At 39.5% G+C, this 16601-nt stretch overlaps 1 protein-coding gene across 1 annotated transcript in view; it reads right to left on the bottom strand.

The window, feature by feature from the left end:
- Window positions 1–16601, bottom strand: part of POLR3B (RNA polymerase III subunit B) — a 144431-nt gene that overhangs the window by 41919 nt on the left and 85911 nt on the right. Inside the window, 5 exon segments of the mRNA XM_017895316.1 lie at window positions 3204–3321; window positions 5301–5459; window positions 7869–7996; window positions 7998–8076; window positions 15831–15958. Of these exon segments, the coding sequence (XP_017750805.1) occupies window positions 3204–3321; window positions 5301–5459; window positions 7869–7996; window positions 7998–8076; window positions 15831–15958 (612 nt within the window).

Genomic DNA, 16601 nt, shown 5'->3' with positions numbered 1-16601 from the left:
ATGGCCAGAGGAGTAGTTTAGAAAATCACCCAGCCAGGCACAGTGGCTCACACCTGTAATCCCAGCACTTTGGGAGGCAAAAGCGGACGGATCATGAGGTCAGGAGATCGAGACCAGCCTAACATGTGAAACCCTATCTCTACTAAAAATATAAAAATTAGCTGGGTGTAGTGGCATGCCCCTGTAATCCCAGCTACTCAGGAGGCTGAGGCAAGAGAACTGCTTGAATCCAGGATGTGGAGGTTGCAGTGAGACAAGATTGCGCCACTGTACTCCAGCCTGGACGACAGAGCGAGTCTCTGTCTCAAAAAGAAAAAATCACCCTAGCAGTGATGCAGAGAGAACCTGAGAGGTACCAGCCTGGAGGCAGATGGACAGTGAACAAGAACTCCAGGCAGAGCAGAGGGCCACAGCACAGACACTGCAGCAGGAAGGAGAGAAGAGAGCTGCTAAGATGACAGGAACTACAGGATTGGTGTGTGTGGCAGGTAAAGGAAAGGAGTCAGATTGTGCTGGTGACTGGCTGGCTGCTGGCAGCTGATGCAATTTACCAAGACAGAGATCCAGGAGGAGGAGCCTGTTTGGGGCCACTGTAAAGCTGCCCAAGTGCTGATAGGAAGCTGACACCGGGCAGATGTCTCTATGGGAGTCATCAGCAAAAAGAGGGTGACTGGAGTGCTGAGAATTGGGGAGCTTGTCCGGATGAGGCTCAAGAATCATCCCGGCCAGGGTGAAGTCACCACAAGGCCAGGAAGGATGGGGGGCTAAGAGTGAGTGATTAGACCGATAGGGAGGGCCAGGTGAGAGCAGTGTCACAACACCAAGGGAAGGGAGAGGTCAGTGGCGTCAAATGCTATAGAAGGGTCACATGAAATTCATTCATTCACACGGTAACTATTTACTGAATGAATACCCACTATACCCACTATGTGCTAGGTACTATGCCAGACACTAGGGGGTACAAGGTGAAAAGAAGAGACAAAGTCCCAGTCTGCAAGAAGATTCCGATTGAAGAGTCTGTCTGATTTGGCAAATTCGACTACACGTGGGTTTTGCTTATTTCTTTACTTCCTGTCTTCCCGCACTGGGGTGTGATTCCCACAAAGACAGGTACTGCTGGTTTTCCTCCCTGCACTATCCCATGTGCCCGGAATAGTTCCTGGCATACTGTTAATGCTCAGAAAGTATTTCTTAAGGGCTGGGTGCCGTGACTTATGACTCCCAGCACTTTGGGAGGCCGAGGTGGGCGGATCATGAGGCGGAGTTCGAGACCAGTCTGGACAACATATTGTATTTTTTATTTTTGTAAAAATACAAAAAATCAGCCGGGTGTGGTGGTGTGCACCTGTAGTCCCAGCTACTCGGGAGGCTGAGGCAGGAGAATCGCTTGAACTGGGAGGTGGAGGTTACAGTGAGCCGAGATAGTGCCATTGCACTCTAGCCCAGGTGACAGTGCAAGACTCTGTCTCAAAAACAAAAGTATTTCTTGAATGAAATGAACATATAGGATGTCTTTGGTGACCTCTTCTGGAGCTGTTTCAGGAGAATGACGAGGTAGGTAAGAGGCCAGTTCCAAGGGTTAGGGAGTGAGCAGAAGGTAACAAAGTAGAAATGGAGATGACAAACGACTGCTCTGAGGAGATTCACAGTCAAAGGAAGAGGAATACAGTGGCAGCTAGAAAGGGACACAAAGACCAGAAAAACTTTTATTTTCCTTTAAAGGTAAAAAGTATCTGAGCACATTTTCTAACCTTAAAGAAGGAATCAATAGGAAACAGATTGAAAATATGGGAGGATAAAAGAGAAGATGACAGAAAAAGGTCTCTGAAAAGAGTGAATAAAATTAAGAAACCAAAAGGAGAGATGAACTTTGCACAGAAAAAGAGATATCCTCCTTCAAGACAGGAAGAGAGCCAACCAGCATAGCCACCTCTGTAACTGTAAAATAGCTGTTCATCCTGTAGAAGTCAGTGTAAGAGTCTGGACCCATCCCCTAAGCATAGCTGCCCATTTTCTCCTTGGTGCTCCTCCTCCAGAGACAAATCCATGGCACCCGAGATGACTCTCTTGCTGTGTTTAGCACAATGGTCAAGAGAAGCACTCTGACATGACTTCAAATCCTGGTGCTGCCCCTTATTGCTGTGTGACCTTGGTAAGTTACTTAACTTCTCCTTGCTTCCATCTTATCTTTCTAATGAGCCACGAAGAGAACATAGCTCCTAGGGTGGTGGTAGGATTAACTGAGTTAACACATGTAAAATGTCCAGAACAGTAACTGGTACAGTATAAATTCCCAATAAGCTATTATGATCACGGTCATTACCGCACTTTTTTTGTGTGGGGGTCTTTGCCAACTAAATACGACTTCTTGCAGCAAGGCTTATGGCTTATTTCAGCTCTATATCGCTGGCACAAGAGGCAGGGTGGCTGGCACACAGCAGGCCTCAGCTACTGTGTATTGAATACATTTGTAAAACTGCCATCACAGCTCAAGAATCCAGTTCTCCTATGTCACCGTCACTGCCACCTCCTAAACTCAGTTAGCTTAGTTCACCTTGGCTAGGTTAAATGTCTCTTCTAGTTTGGTTTTTATATTACAATGTGGTGACTATCATTGGCCCTTCTCACTAGGTTCATACTTTATTAAATTTTAGAGCTTAGAAGAAATTTAGATATTAATAAGTCTAACTCTTTCATTGTATTATACAAATGAAAAAACTGAAGCTAACAGAATTTAAATGCTTTACTCACGTAAGACACACAAGACAACCTGTACGAGAGCTGGGCTGTGTTCTAGTATACTGTGATGCCATGCTGTGGCCAGTGTTTTTCACTGTTTAAAAATATGACTCTTATCATGTCCCTCTCTGCAGTATCAATTCCCAACTCTTTCACAGACTAGCCCCAGCAAGCTGCACTGATCCTCCAAAACCCAGGCACTATTACGCCATGTACCCTTCATCCTGTTGTTAATTCCACCAGGAACCCCTGCCTATGTGGTCCACACCTCAAACCCAGTTTAGGGTCTATATGATTCCATAGACTATTTTATATTCTATACCATGCTTTTTTCATGACAAGTAATGTTACCCCAAATTGCTATTTGTAGTTCTCCAACACACGAAGACCTACCTTCTAATTTCTCCCATTCCTTCTCTTTTTCTAACCTTTCTACGTATTATCAAGGCACAACCAATACATACGTTATGGGTACATCTTTGTACTGTGGTTGCTGTGGTACATTACTTCCTTCCAACGGAATCTGAGTCACCGTGGGCATGGACTTATTTACAAGCACTTGTTTGTTTTCTACTTTCTCACCTGAGAAGAAAAGAAAAGTGTTAGGCATATTGTTATCATCTGTGTGGAATAAAGATTACGAACTAGGCACAGATGAACATGCCTATAGTCCCAACTACTTAGGAGGCTGAGGTAGGAGGACTGCTTGAGCCCAGGTTGAGGCTGCAGTGAGCTATGACCATGCCACTGCACTCCAGCCTGGGCAACAGAATGAGACACACACACACACACACACACACACACACACACACACACACACACATCATAGTGTATATAAAATAAAGAAAATAATTCAGAGTACTATGTTAACATAAGAAATATCATCTCAGTAAATAGCAATTTTATATATCTCTTAGGATGTTAAGTTTTCATCACTTATTTTTATTTACAGTTATTTCAACCAGTAACAAGCCACCACCAATTCAACTTGGGCAATGAGGAAATCAAAATATTTCTTTGGTTTTGCTGTTATTCCCATTTTTGCTTTGTATCTCTTCCTGGTAAGCTCAAAGACCAACTACCTGTAGTACTGTCATAGCGCATATTTTCCAAGCCATACTGACCAGTGTTAGGATGAGAAAAATCCTCCAAGAAACAAAGGCAGACAGAGGGAGGAGAAGTCACGTATTCTGTGTCTCTTTGGAATCACAGCTTGATAAAGCATTCACCACCCACAGGCCAACCATGACAAAGTCATGTGGATTTTCCTCCTAACAACTGGGTTCTCTCTACCTTCACCACAGCTCCTGGTACCAGGTCTACCTTCTATTTCAGTGCCCTTCTAATCCTTTTTCTACACTGTAGTCAGAATGATCATTTCAAAACACGTATCTGAATATATCACTGCTTTTAGGATCATAATGAAAATAGTATCATGGGCTCAGCATGGTAGCTCACGCCTATAATCCCAGCACTTTGGGAAGCCGAGGTGGGTGGAGAACTTGAGCCCAGGAGTTCGAGACCAGCCTAGGCAAGATGGTAAGACCTCATCTCTACAAAAAATACAAAAAACTAGTCAGGCACGGTGGCATGCACCTATGGGTCCCAGCTATCCAGGAGGCTGAAGTGGGAGAATCGCTTGAATCCAGGAGGCAGAGGTTGCAGTGAGCTGAGATTGTGCCACTGCACTCTAGCCTCGGTGACAGACTGAGACCCTGTCTCAAAAATAAAATTAATAAAATAAAGACAATACTAACACAGTTGCAAAGACTTGCTTACTCTGGCCCCTACCCCGCGCGTCACCCACCAACTCATGCGCACCATGCTTCCCTGCACTCTCTTCTTGTTAGCCGCACTGGTCTTCTTTCAGATCTTTTAACTACCAAGCTCCGGGACCCTTGCACAAGCTTTTCTTACTACTTAGAACACGCTCCCTGACCCTCTTGTTTAGTTAACTCTTCCCTATCCTTCAGATTCCAGCTCACTTCCTTGGGGAAGGCCATGCTGATCTTCCTAACTAGGTCAAATCCTCTTGCTATAAAATGGCCTCATAGCTACCTATATGATTCCTTAACCTGCGTTTGTGCATGATCCTCTGATCAATGTCAGTCTCCTGTACCGGTCTGTGAGACCCATAAGGGCAAGGACTATTTGTTTCATCAACAAAATGCATTACAAGTTTGTAATTATAATGGAGTCATACCTTTGCAGGGGGACAAAATTCTAAAGTAGTCTGTAAGCTAAATGCGTAAATGAAGAAATACCAGTGTAGATGCAGGGACACGAACTACTCTAAATATTTCCTTAAAGTGGCTTTTCTATTATTCAAAATTATAACTAAAAAATTATAGTTAGCATAGATTACTGATAGGTAAAAACATAGTGTACAGAAAAACAAACTGGAAGGAAATTCATCAAAATGACCTCATTGGTTGAGTTTGGATAGTGGTTTTATAGGTTGTTACGTTTTCTGCCCTTTTGTCAAATATTCAGAAATATTGTTGAATAACATATGATTTCAAAGGTATATATTAAAAATTTTTCTTTTAAAAGGCTTTTACCTGGAGAACAAATACCATCTGCATCTAAGATTTCATGTCGCCAGATAGGTTTCCTTGTAGCAGCATCCAACATGGGCCCCATCACTTTATCAAAAGTCTGATTGGTGTATCGTTTCAATGTACATTTAGCATTTTTATATACAAGGCAGCGCCCAAAGCCTAAAATGAAACCAAAATGGGCATTAGAACCACCAGTAATCCAAAGCTATAAGAAAACATGGATTTGTGCTACTCAACAATCCCCTCCACCTCACTCTCCCCCAAATCCCAAAACTTCTCTGTATCTGGGACATAGTACAAACCAAATAAAAATCTGATAATCTGAAGAAGTGGCACAGGACTTGTCCCCTACCTACTGTCTGTGTAAACACTGGAATCTCTACAACCATTTTCTGCACGGAATACACCTTGTCAAACTGGAGAAGGGTGAGAGAAATCTAAGACTGGCACTGTGATTCTTTCAGAGGACAGAGCCATAGAATATTAGAATTGGAAAGGGCCTTAGAAATTACCTGCTTAACCTATCTCTTTCACAGGCACTAGGAGTGAGGTCCAGAGAAATTAAGTGGCCAAGGTCATCTAGCAAGTTGGCAGCAGAGTTGAGGATTGTGTTAAACAGCACAAGTCCACTGACTCCTGAGCCAGGACACACATCCTTTTGGTGCACAACTTCTGCTAACCTTCCCTGGAAAGTTTTCCTTTTTAAAATTTGGCATTTAGAGCAAGTTCTAAGCCAGCAAGTAAAACATTAATTTTCTCCAGAGAAGAGACAGAATGAAAAAAGAACAATCAAATTATTTCAATGGGAAAAATAGTTCTCCTCTGCCCTAAAGATTGGAGTTTAATTACATTTTTAGATTGCATTTATCTAGTGGATGAGGGAAAAGCTGTGAAGTCAACTAACAATCTGAACATCAAGAAAAATAAGCTGTCTACCAATAGATCAGAAAATAAAAGGAAGAAAATAAGCAAAAGGACAGAAGAAAACCTCTGGGTGGGGCAAAAAAACTCAACCACTGAATCCCTAAAAGAAAAAATCCATGAGTTGTAGAGTTACCCAAAACAGCTGTCATTCCTTCAACACTATAATTTCCTAAGATTCTGTGGCTGCATTTCTTTCTTTTTCCCCTTTGGCCAAGCAGTTATTTTAAACTAGATTATCTTACTAATCTCCTCAGGATATATTGAGCCATGCCAGAGTTCACTTAAATAAGAAAATGTCTCGGGATTCAATGCCAGTTATTACTGATGAAATAAATGCATGGCTATAAAATCCTTCACTTAACAATTTTCCACCAAAAGCAGAAATCTAAGAATGTGACTTTAGAAATCAATCAGGTAAAAGTGGATTTATAAATAAAATCTCAGGGCTGTAATGTAATTTTTTAAATATGAAGGTGACTGTGAGATGAAGTAACGAATTTCTACAACTGGACGTCAGATGAAGACATTTGTGTCTTTAAGCAAGGCCGTAGTCATCATGGCTCCTAGGAAATTGTGTATGGCCATAATAAACTGGGCTCAGAATGCCAGCTGGTTTGGAAACATTACATGATCTTGAAATTTCATACAGTAGCCATTAACTGCAACATGCTGGAGTGTAACGTGAATCTTAACTGCATGAAATCAAGAACTGTTTTCTTCAAAGTGTAAATAGACATTTTATTTACAGGTGATAGCTTAAGAGCTAGCAGACAGTAAACTCAGATCATTAAATTGGGTTGCAGAGTTTCTGACAGACATCACAAAGTCTTCAGATTTCCACATAAATGTTACCAGTTAATCAGAAAGGAAAACATCTAGTTTTAAAGCATGGCTGTTGTCATTTGGAGGAAAAAAAGAGGCATAAATTAAGTGTGGCCAACATTAATGCCAAAGACACATGTCTAGGAGTACTATTATGGCTGCCTAGCAACTACAAAGAGGGAAGGGGAAGGCATAGTGGGTATGCCAGAAAGGAAAAAGAGAAATGGAGATTATGAATAGAGAAGTCAGACTTCAGATCAGGTGATGTCTAACAAATCACGAAGTGGTGACTTGCGAAAGTAATTGTCAAAAACAGAAAGAAAAGCAGAAAAACTCCATGCCAGAGTTTGCGGCCATATATTTTTAACTTTCGTCACTTGGCCAAAGAAGGTACCAAATTATGAGGTTACACAAATAAGAAACAGCCTTTTACATCCAGATATTGCTACTGCCCTCTCAAACAGGTTTGTTAACAATATATATCGCTAGATACAGTGAAAACACATATTTCATATATTGTAATTCCTGCTGGAAAACAAACACATTCTTACATTTTTTTCTCTTTGAAGGACTGTCTCACGTAACCAATAAAATAACAAAGAAGAAAAATATTCTGTAGTAGTACGTTTAACAAATTATCTCAATATACTATTCATTAAAAATGACAAGAAAGCCAACATCAAAACCCAACCACCTCCTGTTTCTATATCATAAAATTCAAATAACTTGAAATGACATTAACCAAGTGATCTCTACATTAATCATCCCTATATCTAATTCTGCAAAAAGCACCTGTGGCGTTAGTTTTGGAAATTCACTTACCTCTGTCTAAAGAGGCCTTGTTTAAAACAAGAGCATCTTCAATATCATAGCCACTATAGCTCATCACAGCAACTGTTGCATTCTGTCCAGCTGGCAGTTTCTCAAATTCTATCAATTCAATAGTTTTGTCTTAACCATGGGTTTTGTGGATATGCTAGTAGATACATGAGAGTATCAATTCTGTTTCGCTGGTTGTACCCTATAGTACCTGCATTGATATTGAAGAAAACAAAATACAACATTCTATTACGCGAAATAATAAGGTAGTAAAGAATATAGAGATAAATACATTAACATCACTAATCAAAATGAAGAAACTCTTCAGGTTCAACATTTCAAAAGCAATACTCTCATGGTGGCTTAACAACTTGTAAAAGCAACTTTTCTCACTAATATTTAAAGTTTTAAAGTCCTACAAAGAAGGAAAATATACTCAGAGTATATTTTAATCTAAATAATTTAGACTTTTGGATTTATATTAACCCATTTAAGGGATTTAGTTTCCACTGGTTAACTTCACAATGAAAAATTCTTTATTTGTTTCTATCGTGTTCCAGGCCTGCTGGGGAGAGGTAATGTAAGATAACACCCAGTGTTCACTTCCAAGGAGCTTATAAAATGGATAAACAGGTATATTCCATAAAAAGAAATAAACAATTACAAAAGTTCTAAATGAAAAAGAATACAGAAGAGAAGGGAAGAAAAGAATGAACAAAGAGGAATTCAAGTGAGAGCAAGGAAGGGGATTATTCATTTATTTGATGATTCACTTATTAAGCAGTTAATAAACACCTACTCTGTGCCAAACACTGGAGATAAAATGGGAAAAGGCTTGGTCCCTTCCTTAAGAAATCTAGGGTACAGCCCAATCAGGGGTGGGCTCTTCCCTCCTTAGCAATCAGTCTTTCCACCTGATTATTCCTCAGAAGGGTGTTATTGGGTCATTGTCAACTGAACATGAAATCAGAAGGTTAACCCTTTCTCTCATTTCCCCTCATAAACACACTGGGGTTCATGGACCTGTCTGAAGAAAAGTCTTTTAGTCTCCTGGGCTTGTGGGCACAGAACTGATGCTACACAGAGACGTTAAATTTGGAAAACTCAGGCTTGCTCTACCGTTGAGCTTGAGTGTGGGCTACAGAGCCTCTTTAACTTCTCCTAGGTATCTCTTTTTCTTCCCCCGTGAATAGCTAAGAACAGATGTTAGTGTTAGAAAAAAGAAGGTAGCTTTAAGCCTCTCTCTCTTGCACATGCTTCCATAGTGACATATACACAACACACACACCACACACACACTCCAAAGTACCTAAGTGTCATTTCACAGAGTTATACCCTAGGGTGTACAGACACCAAAACTCAATATTCATTTCCTTTAACTTTTTCTCCATACTCATGTCATTAAATCAATGATGATTTCATTTTGGGGATGAAAATAAGCTATTCAGGCTGGGCGTGGTGGCTCATGCCTGTCATCCCAGCACTTTGGGAGGTCAATGTGGGTGGATTGCTTGAGCTCAGGAGTTCAAGACCAGACTGGGCAACATGACAAAACCATGTCTCTACTAAAAATGCAAAAATTAACTGGGCAAGGTGGTGTGTGCCTGTAGTCCCAGCTACTTGGGTGGCTGAGGCATGAGAAGCACTTGAGCTCAGAAAGTAAAGGTTGCAGTGAGCTACGATCATATCACTATACTCAAGCCTGGCCAACAGAGCAAGACCCTGTCTCAAAAAAAAAAAAAAAAAGAAGAAGAAGAAGAAGAAGAAGGAGAAAAGAAAAAGAAAATAAACGAAGCAGCAAAAATGATACGGTACTCCTTGACAATTACTATTGAAATAAATAGTAAATATGTAGGGAATATCTAGTACAGTGACAGTGCCATGCTTATTATATAGATTATAGATGCTCAATAAATGTCAAGTGAATTAAATTGAAGAATCCCATTATACTTTTTATGCCAGTATGTGCTTAAATCTCTAAAACTTAACAGGATTCAGCTGAAAAACAAGTCAAACTGAACCTCATGAACTTTTTATCGAGTTTGCACTATAAATTGCCAATTAATTTATGCTATTTTAGTGCCAACTAATAAACTGGGCAGGATACCTGGCAATAGATCACTTACTGTTTTAGAAATAAGATTACTACTGCTGGGATTATGGTAGAGTTCACTGACAATAAGTTTGTCCTTTTATATGAAATCACTTAAAATTTATGTTGAGATTTCAGTTCCAATTGTATACTTTACTCAGCTGGAGACAAGGGTTCAGGCAATGTCCCACCAGGCTGCCAAACATGTCTTCTGAAACCCGAGACATGCATTATTATGCAGCAGGGAAACATAAATGGCTGCACCTCTAAACAATGGTGAAAGAGACTGGATCCTGCTATAAATTGTGCTACCAGGTCCAGAACATAATTCTCAGGCATTACAACTGACCACTGAATGGATGAACAACAAAATAGTTTAGCAAATGTTTAGTGCTTATGACATCAAAAAGTTTTCTCTAAAGGCTTTTCAAAAAACTTGTGAGAGTATACATGTACGTGCATTTTTAGCAGCACTGATTATGGGTTTGTAAGTTAAAATGTTAAATAGGATTTATAAACTATTCTATGTCATAAAACTTCAAAATGCTATCAGATTCCCAAATTTTTATAAAAATAATGAATGGCTGACTAACCATTTTGCCAAGAAGCAATAGGCAAGCAAATGATAGGGCTTGTCTGTGTGCAGCACATGCTCAAACTTTGATTCCCCTATTACTATTTTCAGTTTCCTTAAAAAGGGAGACCACTCATATATGGATTTTCTTTTCCCTCTACTGGCCCTGAGACAGCAAGACCAATCTCTCCCTTCCTCTACACCTCAGCCTACTCAGTGTGAAGACGACGAGGAAAAAGACCTTTATGATAATCCATTTCCACTTAAAGAATAATAAATATATTTGCTCTTCCTTATAATTTTCTTAATAACATTTTCTTTTATCTAGCTTATTTGAATTGTAAGAATATAGTATATAACACATATCACATACAAAGTAAGTGTTAATTGACTATGTTATTGGTAAGACTTTCAGTTAACAGTAGGCTATTAGTAATCAGCTTTAGGGGAGTCAAAAATAATACATGGATGTTTAACTGTGAGAGGAGTTGATGCTCCTAACCCCTGTGTTGTTCAAGAGTCAATTGCAACACTGGTTGAGCATCCTTAGTCAAAAATCCAAAGTCCAAAATGCTCCTAAATCAGAAACATTTTGAGCACCAACATGCCGCCACAAGTGGAAAACTCCACACCTGACCTCATGTGATGGGTTGCAGTCAAAACTTAGTCAAACTTTGCCTCATGTACAAAATTATTAAAAGTATCTTATAAATTACCTTTAGGCTACGTGTATAAAGTGTATATGAAACTTAAACGGATTTCATGTTTAGACTTGGGTCCCATCCCCAAGATATCTTATTATGTATATGCAAATATTTCAAAATCCAAAAAATCCAAAATCTGAAACACTCCTGGTCCTAAGCATTTCAGGTAAGGGATATTCAACCTGTAATAAATAACAGAGCTCCTGACTTCAAGGGGCTTATAATTTACATTCTACCAGAAAAGGCAGCCTGATCGTGATCCACAATGGACAGGAAAAAAATGAGAAAAGAAGTTAGTTTTGGTTGAGAAGAATTTCAGTAAGCTTTATAGGTAACATTACATAGAAGACATAGAAAATCTTTTATATGTTACTCAACAAAACTGGGATTCAGCTTCCTTGTCAGAACAAAAAAAAGTATGAATTATATTTCAAAGGATTATTATTGTGATTTAAAAAAAAAGGGCTGGGCATGGTGGCTCACACCTGTAATCCCAGCACTTTGGGAGGTCAAGGCAGGCAGATCACATGAGGTCAGGAGTGCGAGACCAGCCTAGCCAACATGGTGAAACCCTGTCTCTACTAAAAACAGACACACACACACACACAAAAATTAGCTGGGCATGGTGGAGTGCGTCTGCAGTCCCAGCTACTCAGGAGGCTAAGGCAGGAGAATTCCTTGAACCCAGGAAGTGGAGGTTGCAGTGAGTTGTGATAGTGCCACTGTACTCCAGCCTGGGTGACAGCAAGACTCCATCTCAAAAAAAAAAAAAAAGAAATAATGTATGTAAAGAATTTGGATACTCAGTAAGTGGCAACATTATTTATAATCAATATTAACAATATTAGTAATAATAAAAATACATCTTATTACCCTATATCATTCATTCTACCTCCCACTCAAGGCTACATACTAAACTTAGAGTACTCAACTGTACCTCCGTATATATTCATTGCTAACATTCTAGTCTTAGAAAATACCACATAAGCTTATACCTAAAATAGCTACAATAATTAAAAAAAACTTTAACCAATAGCAGAATTTGAAAAATAATTTCCAGGGTAATTTGGCCAAAACATTTTTTGCATTTTGTACCCTCAAACGGACAAAAAATAAATATGCTAAAATCAGATCAAACAGAAAGGGGAGAAGGTGTAGGATGAAACAAAATTTTATGAGGATCTTTGTATATTGTGTTTTTAGTGTCTCAAAATCCTCCAGCCTATTTCTAGTACATCTCAGCCTACTGTAAAGTGGGGAACAGAAAGGAAGAAACTATCGACTTAGGAATAGAATCTATTGAAAACAAACACAAAAACAGAAGCTGCATTCACTCCTGAGCTTAGAAAAAAGTCCCAGTAGTTTGCAGTTGAAGCGGGAAGGGATAGTGAGAAGGAGCCACTGTTGAGGTCTGGGAAGGTCTGTGCTGCATATTCATTAATTGAGCTGATAGTAACTGAATGATCCTTTTACACAGGAGAAAGTGTTCCACTAGAGGATTACCAACTAATAAACAGGCAGGATATGAAAGTGTGGCTCATGTGAACTAGGCATCGGGTGCCAATGAGATGACACAAAAGGTGGCTCCAACACACAGCCCTTCCTGGTAGTGCTGAGTGACCTGGAGATCCAGCCATTTCCAGATGTCCACCTGACTTTCTTGCTCTGAGCCATGTCACAATACACACACAGCCATATCCATGGAGAAGTGCTTCTCAGTGGCACAGTAAGATGCTGTGTGGGAACTCGAACTTTATTAATAACTTAAAGCACCTAAGATTGGAGAACACCCTCTGCTGGTGTTTTATCGTGGATTAGCTCCCTTTCACATACAAGGTAAGGCTTTCCATCTCTGTGGTTTGTGGGTCTCCTTCATAGTGATAGAAAATGACTTTCTCTCATTTCTTCACTCTCTTGCGGAGTAGTGGGAGGGATAGTAGGGAATGGTAGAGAGCAAATTTTCCAGACTGGCTAGAATATTTAGTGAATTAATTCTAAGCTACTATCTTCCATGTTATACATGGACCGGACCAGCAGACAGAGGAATAGCAACTAAAATATTATTTTAGAAAATCCACATAGAATCTCTGAATTTAAATAATCTTCAGCAATGGCTCATAGTAAAAACGGGATACAGTGTGAGTTTTAGTTATCAGCTGTCAAGACTGCAAGGAATTAAAACGATCCAGAGAAGTCCTACTTAAAGTGCGAAGTCTGCATTATAGACCTGGGTATCTGCTGTGGGTTTTCTCCCTCTGCCGACCTTTTTCCTTTTGTCGTTTTTCAAGCAGACTTTGCTCAATACTTCTGCAGCTATTTCAGTGTCCACAGAGAAATGCTGCCGTGTTATATGCCAACTCTAAATGTACTTTTATCTCGCTGCTTTTCTTTCCAGTCAGGTGTTTTATAATAACAAACAGTAACAAAGGCTTTTTTTTATTACTTAAGATATTCAGTGGCTTTTGTCTTCCTAGCGTCAGCAGTAACGTCAGAGGATTGTATCCAAGGAGCTAAATGTGCAGGACCCAGGGTCAGAGCAGCTGAATACACCAACCTCAGAAAACACAGACAATGAATTGCAAATGACACTCAAAACAAAACGAGAAAAAAAACCTTCACACAGAAAACTACAAAAGAACTCTACAGACACTGAATTGGCTTTCTGTACACACTGATCCTGCTTAACTGTGTGTGGTAACTAACCAAACGTTTCAGATACTCATGGCCACATATAAAGGGTTTTCTTTTCTTTTCTTTTCTTTTTTTGTGGGGAGCGAAGTTATAAAATAAAATATTATTTCTTTCTTTCAAGTCTATTCTTTATTTTTTAAAAAAGCTTCACTACATGGAGATAGCTGCAGCTCTTTCTGTTTCGATCTTCAAACACACTAAAGAGTGGCATTAGCGATGAAGTGATTAGTCTTCCGTTAATTCTGCTGAAGGTTCCACACAAAAGGTGTATTGTTTCAGCTGGGATTCACATCATGAAACAAAATGGTTTGGTAAACCCAATAGAAGTGATAGCCCTTTCATGACACACAGGGTTCAGTACTGTATATTTCAACTTGTTAGCAAGTCAGAAGCACAAGCGGGAAATCAGCCTACACCGCTGCTGAGGATGAATGGGAAAGGCTAAATTGATGAGCTGCTGTTTAGATTTTCCCACTGGGAATGATTCTCAACTGTCCAGGCATTACATCATTCAGGTAAATAGTAGCAGGATAAAATGCTTTTTATTTCTTTGTAGCTAACCAGAGGGCAATATAAAAACTTGAAAAGAAATATATCTACTCTCTATCCATAATGAAGAAATAGGGTTTCTTAATTGCCAAGCTATGGTCAGTTGCAGCTGGTTGTCGGTAATGGAGGAGCTAAATGCATTCCGGTTGTTACCCAAAGGCAATGTAATGCCTCCCTCTCTACATTTTTACAGTTTCTTTATGAAGTTCCTTGCATCATACTTTAAATCAGAGATGGCAATCATACTGGTGTCATGGGCATATACGAAAATAAAATGTATTAAATATATTAGGATTTAAATGATTTTAAAAAACATTTCAAAAAGCTTTATAAGTAAACCTTTTTTTTTGTGGCGGGTAAGGGGGCACCGGTATTCTCTCTGTATTACCTTCAAGATAAAACTCAAACTCCTCAACATATGGTACTTCCCTTTAACGCCTCTGTACCATGCTACACTAGGCAGCCACACCAAAGAACTGAGACCTCTTATGCTATACTTGCCCACACTTCCATACCTTCAAATATACTCAGTCTTCCAAGACTCAGCTCAGCTCTGCCCTTCAGAAACAACCCACTCTCACTTTAAGTGACCTTCCTCCTCTAATTTTCTTAGATTTTGGTTGTCAATTACAGCATTTATTACACTAGATTGGGTTACTGTTTTATTTGTTGGTCTCTTCTACTAGACCCTGAACTCCCTGAGCATAGGACTCTGCCTCATCTCTCTATTTTCAGGCTCCAGCCTCATGTCTAGTCTACAGTTACGCTCAATAAATGTTACAAATGAATAAATAAATATATGAAAGAGAAGAAAAAGAGAAAGAGGAAGGAAAATAAACTCAGAAATCAGTGTGACATGAATTGGATAAGTTTTAGGAGATACATTAGCAATTGCAAGGGTATAATGGGTTTGGGGATTGTCAACCAGGCAATTACTAGGTACAATGGAATAGACATCGTACATCTTTATCTGTTTTTTTCTCCCTCTTCCTCCTTAAGCTTGAGTTTTTCTGCCCTTTCTCACATCTCTCAAGGTTAACAAGTTACGTTTTACAGGGCTTTTCTCTTTATATTTATCCCTCTGAATTCTGTGACACTAATTATATATTGCTTTGTTTGGTGAAGGAAGCAAGTTTAGAGAGGTTTTCTCCATTTTTGTTTAAGCTTTAGACATGGCAGGGCACCAAGCCTTGCAGAGTTCCATATGCAACTCCCTGGGCTTAGTAACCCTCCGGTGTTCCCAGTGCCTGATTTGTTTAAACATATAATACTGGTGAAGCAGGAATAAAGGTGTAAGATTTTTTCCAAAAGTATTTCCAAGTATTTAGAACCAACTTTCAAGAAGGAAATCTTACCCATGGCTTGTTTCCCCATGGCACACTGATAAGTGTTTCTTGGTGACTGGTTATGGTGAGGGTATGGGATCAGTCCAGCACACACGCCGAGAAGAGTGAAGGGTTCAATCTCCAAGTGGGTGGTGTCTCTAACAAGTTAAGTAAAAATCACATATCTTAAGCATCAAGTACAAAAATAAATTTCTCTTAAAGGGTATAAAATATTGTTATTTACGTCCTCAGGGGATTTATATGTCAATAAAATTTGATGCTAGTAAAACTGGTAAAATAAAAACATACTTAAATAAAATACAATAAAACGTAAGAACTTGTAATTAACACATATATTACTATAGTCAACATATAGAAATACATCAACAATATCCACATGGATGAGTAGCCTGGTTTTCCTCATTCTTCTAACATATATCAATGAGCACATTGTATCACCATTTAAGAGTGGAATATATATCCTTTAAGAATAGTTACTAGCTGGGCACAGTGGCTCACGCCTGTAATTCCAGCACTTTGAGAGGCCGAGGCAGGTAGATCATGAGGTCAAGAGATTGAGACCACCCTGGCCAACATGGTAAAACCCTGTCTCTACTAAAAATACAAATTAGCTGGGTGTGGTAGCGCGAACCTGTAGCCCCAGCTACTTGGGAGGCTGAGGCAGGAGAATTGCTTGAACCCGGGAGGCGGAGGTTGCAGTGAGCCGAGATCATGCCACTGCACTCCAGCCTGGCGAGACAGTGAGATTCCGTCTCAAAAAAAAAAAAAAAAAAAAAAAAA

This window comes from Rhinopithecus bieti, unplaced genomic scaffold (genome assembly GCF_001698545.2).
Source record: "Rhinopithecus bieti isolate Rb0 unplaced genomic scaffold, ASM169854v2 scaffold_24306, whole genome shotgun sequence".
Classification (NCBI taxonomy): Eukaryota; Metazoa; Chordata; class Mammalia; order Primates; family Cercopithecidae; genus Rhinopithecus; species Rhinopithecus bieti.
Note: the sequence above shows the minus strand (reverse complement) of the source record. Positions and strands in the feature narration are given on the sequence as shown.